Source organism: Camponotus vicinus, unplaced genomic scaffold, assembly GCF_025532165.1.
Source record: "Camponotus vicinus isolate PSW18456_S1 unplaced genomic scaffold, iyCamVici1.0 SCAF_2, whole genome shotgun sequence".
In the NCBI taxonomy this organism is placed as follows: domain Eukaryota; kingdom Metazoa; phylum Arthropoda; class Insecta; order Hymenoptera; family Formicidae; genus Camponotus; species Camponotus vicinus.
The window spans coordinates 24,195,342-24,206,433 of record NW_028141956.1 but is presented as its reverse complement, the minus strand read 5'-3'; the positions used below and the strand labels follow the sequence as shown (position 1 = coordinate 24,206,433).

The 11,092-nt window shown below is 27.4% G+C and overlaps 1 protein-coding gene across 1 annotated transcript; it reads left to right on the top strand.

Annotated features, from left to right (window-relative positions):
• Positions 1 to 2,652: 2,652 nt before the first annotated feature.
• LOC145966835 (dehydrogenase/reductase SDR family member 7-like) lies at positions 2,653 to 6,634 on the top strand. The gene is made up of 8 exons (XM_083091213.1): positions 2,653 to 2,854; positions 4,042 to 4,198; positions 4,510 to 4,662; positions 4,781 to 4,887; positions 5,131 to 5,370; positions 5,466 to 5,579; positions 5,850 to 6,013; positions 6,387 to 6,634. The coding sequence occupies exons 2-8, from the start codon at positions 4,066 to 4,068 to the stop codon at positions 6,454 to 6,456; spliced, it is 981 nt and encodes a 326-aa protein (XP_082947339.1). The 5' UTR covers positions 2,653 to 2,854; positions 4,042 to 4,065; the 3' UTR covers positions 6,457 to 6,634.
• The last annotated feature ends 4,458 nt before the right edge of the window (positions 6,635 to 11,092 follow it).

Below are 11,092 nucleotides of genomic sequence, written 5' to 3'. Positions count from 1 at the left end.
AATACGTTGTCAAAAATAATTAATTTTTATACTTGATATGTGCCTAATGTCATCTTCTAGTTTATTTCTTAAGCTTTCTTTTTCTAAACTATTTTCTTCTAGATGTTGCTCTCCTTTAGATTTCTCTCATTTTTAAATAGATTTTAATCTATATTCCTCATTTTTCCTGTAATCAAATATATTACTACCTGAGTATCTGTCCTGCTTTCTTATATTTCTTTGAAATGACAGAAGAATGTAAAGATATCTCCTTTATCTTTTTGGTAAACTTGTAACTCCTACTCTTTTGGTAAAACATGTTTTTCTTTGCATTGTCACCAAACAAATCACGAAATATTAAATTTTATATATATTATTTACCAATAAAACGTACAACTTTTAATAATGCTTAATAATGTCAAAAATGAACTAAATTATGATTTTTTTAAATAATCTCAATTTAATAAATAACATTTATAGAACAATTTTATACATATCAAACATATCAAGTTTATTTAAAAGATTAGTTTCTTTACATATCGTTGATTTGCATATATTCTCTGTGCTTTTTCCTCACAACACTTAATTGTATATCTATTTCATTTAAAAAAAAAATTATGTATAAACGAGTTACAAACGCGTTCTTTATTTATTTCAAATATAAGAAAAAATTATGTACGTACAAAATAATATTTGAATATTATAATAAAATACTAATGATTACAATAATATTTAAATTTTCAAATATAATTATTCTGCGATCTATACATCGTAATTATGGGTTTGATGGATTAATGAGAGTCTCGTTCCGTGATGCGACGAAATCGATTTCTCGATTAATCTCAGGTATTTCATTATGAACGATTTTTTATTTTATTTATTTACTTATGCTGCTATCATTACATCGCTCTTGCAAAAGGTAGACTTTAATTTTCGAAGACCTATTCCCATAAACAGTTTATTAGTACAAATTTTGTCTTATAAAAAATAAAAATAAATACATTTTTATGTTATATGTATGTATAATTAATATGATAATATTAAAATTGGATCTAATATTTGCGGCTAAAGAAGCGGCATTCTAAATAAATGAATCATCCGTGTAAAAATATGATAAAAAGCGTTGAAAATAGCAAACAAGCATTAATATTGTGAAATTCTATACACGTCAATATTTTATTTTTTCATTACGTAATATTTTAATATTTTTCATTTATTAGAAATATGATATATTATTATATAACACTTATATTTAAAACAAATAACAGGAAAAAATATATATAAATATATAAAAGTATGTTTATTATAAGAATATTATATTAATATTTTTTTACTTATATCTATTTATATGTATGTTTACGCGTTTTTTTTTTTCCATTTTAGGTAATATCGTTAGATTGATCACGCCAAGTTGCATCAAAGGGACCATTTGTCGGTCGATTATATTCTATTGTTCATATTTCCAATAGATACGTGAAATTTTGAAAAGCGTACTCCTCGGCACAACATTTTTGATAATAAATAATCGATTTTTTTATTATATCGCTTTTTGATTTTTCCAATTACGTACACATATATTTATATTAGATTTATATTCCTGTACAGAATAAAAACTATGTATTATTAGAAAAAGGGAAGATTTTATAGAGAATAATATATATATATATATATATATATATATATATATATATATACAATAAAATATATAATTATTTCAGAGATTGAAATATTAAGGGACGAAAAAACAAGTTTTTTCTGTTTCAAAAACTGTTGACTTCATAATAATGTCGCTCTATGCACATTATTATTAACAACTGCGATAAAGTGCGATGCAAGCAACTTTCTGCATGTACGTCGCAATAATTTTAAATTATGACATCCTGTAATGCAATACGAAAAAAATTTGCTTCAATCGTGCATTCGTGTAACATATTATAATTTGAAAAAAAATTGCTTTACTTAACGAAATATATGATAACTAAAAAGATATTAATCTATAATATCGAATTAAGTTGTGAATTAAAAATGATTTATAGAATTCCTAGTCAATTTTTTAATTCAAATCTTTCTTCGAAGATACCAATACTATTACAATTATAATTATAATACTATTACAATTTATCCGAAAGTCTATATATCTTGAGTTTAGTTTACTATCACGTCAAATCTGTTTATTTTATTTTTTATTAACGTCTGCTATCACACGTATTTACATTCTTTCTTATATATTATCTGGGCTTAAATCATCGGGATAAAAATATCTTGATATTAGCTACAGAGAGGGGCCTTCATTTTTAATATAAAAATTTAAAACCATTGATTTCAATCGTTTTCTATTAAACTCAACAAATTTGTCTAACATATATCTATTTTAATTTAAACATTGCATGTGTTTCGAATCCTAATAAATCATATCGAGTTACGTTCCAAAATTTATTTCTTGGACTAAAGTAGCGTTAGATTGACCAATCAGAAAAAAATTTACCGGTTGGTAAATTAAATATTATTTCAAGGAGTAAATTTTGAAAAACAATTTGAAAGTGTCAACGTTTTTGCCTTTCTTGCCGTTCTCGAAAGTTGTTTGCGTCGCACTTTGTTGTCATGTTTTTTTCGTATAAGACTCCACATCGTTTTATAAGTCTGTGGCTGAAATCAAACCGCGTTGGTCGTATTTATATTCGACGTGCTCGAGTCTTCTGCATTATTCTCGTTAAGGCGACGAGTGATCACCGCACGCGTGTCTCTTCAGCATATTTAGTGAATTGGTTTTCATTAAATTAGAAAAGCGATATATATTATTATTAGAGTGATATATATTATTAGAGTGATATATGTTATTAGAGTGATATATATTGAGAAAGAGGAATACATACAGGTAAATTATGAAAGAAATCAAATTTTACTTTACTTAAAAAAAATACTGTAAAAAATTCATATTCATGCCCGAGTTACGAATCATTTTCTAAAATATTTTATCAGGAGACGCTACGTTAGAAAATAATAGAAATAATTTGTGCTTGCATGTCCAATATAAATATCGTAATTATTGATTATTATTTCTCAGTATAATAGAATATATCGTTCCCGGACAACACAAAATCAAAAAACATTTTAAAGATGTCTAAAGTATGATGAAATTTTAAGTCATTTTTAAAACGTCTTTTAGAAATATGTGTTATCTGGATTTACACACACACACATACATTAGCGTCAAAAATTATTTATTAACAAGTAAAAAATCGATTGTTTAAATATTCTCTCTCTGGAATGAATAAAAAAATAATAAATAAGATTTATAAATAGATGGTGTGGTATTGGTTTGCGACTATTTATACAAAGAGATGCCTGTATTTTTAATACAAAACGATGTTTATAAATATAATTATATAAATTATATAAATATATTATATAATTATATATTATAAAATTATATAAATATAATTTCACATATGTCCGCGTGTCCTTCTTACATTGTCTGATCGTTTAAAAATCATTTTTCTCTCTACTTACCTTTCAACCGAAAAGCATAATGTAAGACTATTTCATCTTCGTATAAAAAATTGGATACACATTGGTTATAAATTATTATAAGTCTTATTTATCAATTTTTATTTTTTTATTCACTGAGGATTAAAGTAAACTTTTGTTCGTTAGTAATTTTTAATAAATAATGACATAAATTTTTAATGAATAATAAATAAGCGACAGTTAAAAACTTTTGAAGATTATTCAGAATCGTAATCTTAACGATATGTACGACATGTTGGATCTTTTAGATTAAACTTATGTGCAAATATTATTGACTATAATTTATTACGGTATATTTAAATACATTGCAGAGGAAAATAGAAAAAAGTTAAATTTATAAAAGGAAAAAAATATTATAAGGTAATAAAATCTTTCCGCAACTAATAATTTTTTTCCAAGAATATAAATTATGGGATGAATAATAGAAGTTATATTGAAATGCGCGACGTCTCTCAATCAGGAAAATGCAATTGCATTTTAAAATATATATGTAATATCTATATGTAATAATAGCTTCTCTTTGTTTGTTGGCAGATATAATTTTTCGAATCAGATAATATGGATTTTTTCACCGTTATGCTAATTGTTTTTGCTCTACTTATATTCTATTATAGCATCTATCTAATTTTACCCTGCATTTTTGACTGCGATTTATTGCTCAAGTTTAAAGAGATATTCGGCAAACCCGTATGTAAGTACACTTATATCTCTTGTTAGTGCGAAGTCTGAAAAACGAGAAACTTTTCTTCAAGTACCGTAAATTAGATGAAATAAATAAAGTAGGCTCGTTTTACACGATTTATATAATTGGCGACAGAAGCATTCCAGACAGAGTTTTCTTTCTTTAATATAATTATTTATATTTTAAATAATTTTTTTATATAAAAAAAACTCTTACTGCAAAATTTGTTGCAACTTATATGGATCGTGTAAAATAAAGAAGCTTATCAGGTATAAATGTATAAATTAATCTATATATCGATTTATTTCGTGTCGTCACAGCTTCTTTGAAGGGCAAAGTCGTATGGATAACTGGTGCGTCGAGCGGTATCGGAGAGCAATTAGCCTACGTGCTAGCCAAAGCTGGCTGTAAATTAATTTTGTCCGCTCGGAGAGTTCCTGAATTGGAACAAGTAAAAAAGAGATGTCTGCAAGGTAAATTGACGTATTCCTTCCAATAAATTGATGATTTTTCTTTATATAATTTGAGATACTAAATTGTATAAAAATATGCTACTTTTATAAATGTTTCATTCTCTTCTCTTTTCTTCAGAAAACAAATACTTGACTGACGACGACGTGGCAGTATACCCTTTGGATATGATTAATTTGGACTCGCACAAAGAAGCATTCCTACACGTGATCGACAAATTTGGAAAAGTACGTTTTATATACTTTGTTATATAATTTATTGATGACGTGTAATAACGCATGATTGCACGATTCGATGAAATTTTTTACATTTCTTTTAATCTTAATAATTTTCGATATTTCTCACTTTTTATTATATTAATATTCATTATTTATTTATCTAATATTTATTATATATTATTTAATATATGTTATATATTTATTATATATTTATTTAATAGAAAAAGAGCTTTACTATGATATACATTTCAGTTGGATGTACTCGTTAATAATGCTGGTCGAAGTCAAAGAGCGCAATGGGAGAAGATTGAAATAGAAGTCGATAGAGAAATGTTTGAATTAAACGTATTGTCAGTTGTATCTCTGAGTAGACTAGCTGTTCAATATTTTTTACAAACAAGCAGTGGGCATATTGTCATTAATTCTAGCGTCGCGGGATTTGTACCGGTAGCTATGTCAGCGACTTATTGTGCTACTAAATATGCGTTGCATGTAAGTACTCTTAATATAATAATTTTGTTGAACGAATGCAATAATGTTGCGAAAATCTTTAAGAGAAATAGATAGTAACATTACATTATTCGCAGGGTTATTTTGAATCGTTAAAGCAAGAATACTCTAATATCGATGTGACGATTGTTTGCCCGGGTCCGGTGCAAACGAACTTTTTGGCCAAATGTTTCACTGAAAAATCTGGTGCAGTATGTATCACATGAAACACATTTCAAAATTTATGCAGAGTATATCTTATGGAATTTGAGATACGAAAATATATTGCGATCATGCAACTGCCATAAAAAATAATAATACAAAAAGAGTGAATAAAATTCACAATTTCATTTGTTTTTCTGAAAGTATATTTTAGTGAAACTCCCTCTCGAGTTTTGTACAACACTTTGTATATTCTATGTTAATTGATTACAACGTATACACATATTTAATCAATTGCCATAATCTGGTTATTTGTTTAGCAATACGGAATAGATACGAAAATAGACGAAACGAAAGTAAGCGCAAAACGTTGCGCAACTTTAATGGGCGTAGCGATTGCGAATAAGCTGGATGAGGTATGGATCGCCAAACCGGACCTGTTGCGATTGCTCTACGTACTTTATTGTTTCCCAAATTTAAAATGGTATATATATCTCCCTTTTATTTATAATGCTTTTACTTGTATGTAATTAAATCGATCAAAAAATTCATTTAATTTTTAAATCTCGTTCTTCTTATATAGATTATCCATTTACTACACAAAACTTTAAAATTTCATTGATAATTTCACGTATTCTGTAATATAAAAAGCATTTAAAGAAGCAGAATATGAATGTATTTAGAATACATAGCATAAAATTATAAATAGAATTATATTGCAATTAAAGAGATTATTTATTAAGGGAGTTTGCACTTACAAAACTAGAAAAAGAAGAAGAACGAAACCAAATGAATCTTTCGATCGACTTATTATCGCGTTAAATTAATAACTGTATAAAATTTGTTTTTTTACAAAGGATGAGAAAGCAAGTGGACCCAAAATATCTAATGAGGCTACGGGAAGGTAATATTGTCGGTCAGAACTAAAAAGTTTCTCTACAAGTTTCTTTACAAGTAATGCCATAGGGGGTTATATTTATTATACTTTACGATGTATTAATATGTATATTCCCTAGGATTGTATTACATATTTCTATATTTTCTATAACACTACATTATTAATAATACATATTACATTACAATACATAATACATTATTAATAATACATATTTCTATATTTTTTATAACACTACATTATTAATAATAATATCCTTATCTTAGAGAAAGAAATATATATTTCGATCTGCTTTTGTACATGTATAACATCATATTTATTTAATATTACAAATTAATTGCTAGGTTGCTTTATCGATTCTTTCAAATTCGTCATTGTTTCTCGAGCTTTTTACCTCTTAGAATAGCTTCTTTTTAATAATGAATAATAGAGGTTTATAGCGTCATGGCCTTAAATTGGTTCTTCAAATTAGGAGATAGACCCATCCGCCAGTGTCTTGTTTGTGAAAACTCCTTGCACTCTTTAGCAGTTTTGTCCAGATATGTAGTCTGAGGATTTCGTGAAATGAACAGGATTATATCATATCTGAAGACGACATGAGCGATGAAGTTCAATGCTTGTCTGAGTCAGTAGTTTGATCTACATCAATTATTAAGTGATCTAATTTGATCGATATTCGAAGATAGTTGTGCGAAATACTTCGTATATTATGGAATTTTCTTTCTAAAACGTGATTGAAACATAAATCACTATGATAATTACAATTAACGATTATTAAACCTTTAAATCTGATAAATCTTGATAAATGACATGAAACTTATTATGACGACAAATCTTTATTGAAGTACGATCATCCATAATTGCAAATAAAAATTAAAGCGATACTAAAAATTGTAAATTTTGTCCCTTCGATTATCGATCTTTATTGATAATAATTATTCGTCTAACAATATTTAGAGACAAATATATTTCGTCGATATTTTAAATTTTTGTAAAATGCAAACATAAATTATTAAATAGACTATTATTATATCATAATCTTCAATTATATTAATTTTTGGCTCTTACAATTGGCGCGCATAATATACATACTATCAATAATAAAGATCGCGGTCTCTATCTTTAATGATATAAAAAATAAAATATCTCATGTAATTATTTCGCGATCGGGAATGTCGCCAACTGTCTCGCAATCATTGCATATATTAGATTATTATTAATCGTTTTTTCGGGGGTGAGTGTGAGTGCTAGATAGAAATAGCAAAGGATTAACAAAAGAGGAAAGGTCTGAGAAAGCATCGGGCAACGTACAGAGCAACAATATGCGGTAAATAATTTATACATTATTTATTATTTATATTATGCTCAGATATATTACTACTTATTCTTTTTTCGTTTTCTCGGCAATGATTTATTCTAAATTATCCAAATTATTTAAATTTTTAAATTATACTAGAGAGTATAATGGAACGCATATATATAAAATATTCTGGATTTTTTTTTTATTTTAAAATACTTAAAATAAAATGTTTCTATTAATTAATATATTTAATAAAATGTTCTTATTAATTAATATTTCTATACATAGGTAGTAATATTTTGTAAAAGGCTTCACAATAATAAAATATTATTTAGATATTTTATACATAAAAAAATTAGAATTTTTTATTTTCATAAGATTATATTAAAAAAAGAACTTTTTCGATACAATTGTAATATCAATATTATCTTAATGATGAAAATACTTAGTAGTAAGTTGTAGTTGAATATGGATATAATAGATCAAATTCATTTTTTTCAAAAATATATAAATTTAAAGCAATAAGTTTTGTAGACTTTCTTGATAAAAAAAATTGTGGTTACAACAAATATATTTTATTAATAAATTTTTTGAATTAATTTAATTTTTGATCTCTTTTAAGAAACCATTTTGCAGGCACTGGACGTCCTACCATTTCATATTATGATTAGTTTATAGACGAGTGTATATGTATATAAAATAAAATACATGCGCAACTCGTATTAAAATTTTATATTATATTTATTTAAATATATTTATTAAAAATATATAAAAATTAGACTCTTTTATTAATCATATATTTTTCAAAAGTTTTTATTTAAAAAAGATTTTTTTTGGTATTTGTGCAATTTATTATATTAAATATTCGTTTAAAAAGCAAAAATCGTTGCGTAATAATTATTTATTTAAAAATTTATTATCTTGGATTGTCTACTTTATACAGAATAGATATGCATAAAGTAAACGATCTGTATAAAAAAATTATTAATTAATTGTATTTGCTTAATTTATATTTGATCTTTGTTTAATGAATCATTTAATTTTATTTAATTCGATTATATATATGTATATTAAATGTCTCTCTAATGTTAATTTCTAAATGTATACTTCGACATAGATTTTACTATCTTATCTTTGGTACTTTATACAAGAAAAAATTATAAAGACAAGAGGAAAAGGGAAATATAATTTTAAATGTAATTTTTATTTAGGCTATGTACAACACATACGTACAATACGTGACCCTTACTTAAAACTATGTTACGCTCGTCCGGTATGCATTTCCACTTAATTTAACTTGTCCTCTCAACACAATGTGATTTCGTGTGTGATTTCGGATGCACGAGCTTACACGTGTCCACGCGTGCCGTATATCTTTGTATTCATCGTGTATGTACACGATTGTGTATATGTGTTATGTATGCATGAGTGTATAGTGTGTATGTGTAAGATATGTTACAAATTTTTTAGGAACATTTCTCGTGGAATGCCGCGAACGATAATAATAAAGTCGCAGCGAAACTACACGAAAACAATGCGCAGTCGTCTGCAGCTTCATCCTCGAGTCAATATATTGATTAAACAGTTATCGAAAAATGACACCAATATAGACGATTGTTGACTGGACAGATTCCGAATATTATTGAAAGGCGCCAGGGAAAAGTCGCACGCGCATCGCGTATTAATCGTTTGTATTTCGCTTGCATTTACATAAAATTTCTGCTGAGAGTTTTACACAGACAATTTTCGCGATAAATTCTGAGATAAAAAATTTATTTCATGGAATTTTTATACGTAAAAATATTTATAATATCACAAAATTAAATGTAATATTTCGTGAAATTGAATAAAACAATAACTAGTATGTATTTAATAGTTCCTTTTTTAAGAAGTTATATAAAGCACAATAATCTTTATACATAGAATTTCTTACACATATCCATATTAAATACATATAATCGAATTAAATGTAAAATATAAATATAAAATTAAAAATAATAATTAAATATAAAATAAAATATAAATATAAAATTCTGCCGATGTAGAGGAATTTGAAATATAAACGGTTAAAACGACGAAGGCTTCGATTCTCTGTTTTTACGCGGGAAAGCATCCGGACGACGGACGATCGTAATAATTAACCGACTTGCGGCAACAGAGTGAATAATGCTCGTTCGACAACCAATTCAATTTTCATGCACGATATCTGCTACGTTGTTTGCGAATAACACCTCGATTCTCGTCATGTTGCAGTCATCTCAACGGCTGTGAGTTATTCCGCGACATTAAGCAATATTATTTGCCTGCTATTATTCGCCTGTCGATGCAATCGTATTGAATATTACGAGCACAACATTGTTACACAATATGATCCGTTAGCGATAATTACATATTTTAATCTTGGATGTGCGAGTAAGATAAGGTGCGACCCCACCTTTTGCATGTTAACTCTGTTTGACTAGCAGATAATCAGTAACTTTGTGACCTGTGCGTTTGTCAAATGTCTATTACACTGATTTTGGCATAATCAGTCACTTTAGAGTGCAATTCAATTTATACTTCACTCATTCAGGATTAAAAGAATCGCCGCGATGCCGACGATGCTCTTTTAACACAACATGGCATTTGCGAAAATAACAATCGATGAACCAAGAGTAAATTTCTTTGTCTAATAAATTCGTCATTATAATCCGTCATTATAATTGTCTCTGACGAATCTACGGCACCGGATACTTTCTCAGTGTAAAATAAGATTAAAGGCTGTTGCACACAAATTTACACAAATATATAAGCGTACCGTACAATAGTATCTCGACGAACAAATCGTCCAGCATAGAAATTCCGTCAAACAATACTGTAAACTGATGCTGAACATTTTATTGTCCCCGATACGCTGATACACGTCACATCCTCATTTTAAAAATGACACGAATTTAAAAATATGAGCAATGTTATCAGTTATTCTTATGTCACCTTATGATCACTTTCATTTGTAACTTTTATCTTAAATTCACACATATTTTCTAGATCGAATATACATTTACAGTTAGTGTTTTACGTTTCATACGCTTTTTTATATGTAATGTAAAACGCAAATCACATTGTTTGGTGTCACTTTTGGAAGGATGGTAAAGCGAGTTCTTTTGTGTGCAACGACGTTTAATGTGTACGAAGGGGTGAGTTTCGGGCGATACGAAAAACCCCCTGGCGCCCCTCAAATTTCAAACGCAAAAGCACTGTCAGATACCGCCGTCCAACCGCGCTCCCGTCTCTCCTGCCCCTTGTTATCCAAAATCGTGGTCAACATAAGCACACAAATCAATGCCTAATATCATTCACTAAGGGTATGCTTACACTTTTAAAAGGAC

What these genes read in the sequence shown, in the direction of transcription:
- LOC145966835 (XM_083091213.1), top strand. Translation starts at nt 4,066, where the DNA reads ATGGATTTTTTCACCGTTATGCTAATTGTTTTTGCTCTACTTATATTC. An exon ending in GATATTCGGCAAACCCGTAT is followed by an intron (nt 4,199 to 4,509) that starts GTAAGTACACTT and finishes GTGTCGTCACAG; the next exon opens with CTTCTTTGAAGGGCAAAGTC. An exon ending in TGTTTCCCAAATTTAAAATG is followed by an intron (nt 6,014 to 6,386) that starts GTATATATATCT and finishes TTTTTTACAAAG; the next exon opens with GATGAGAAAGCAAGTGGACC.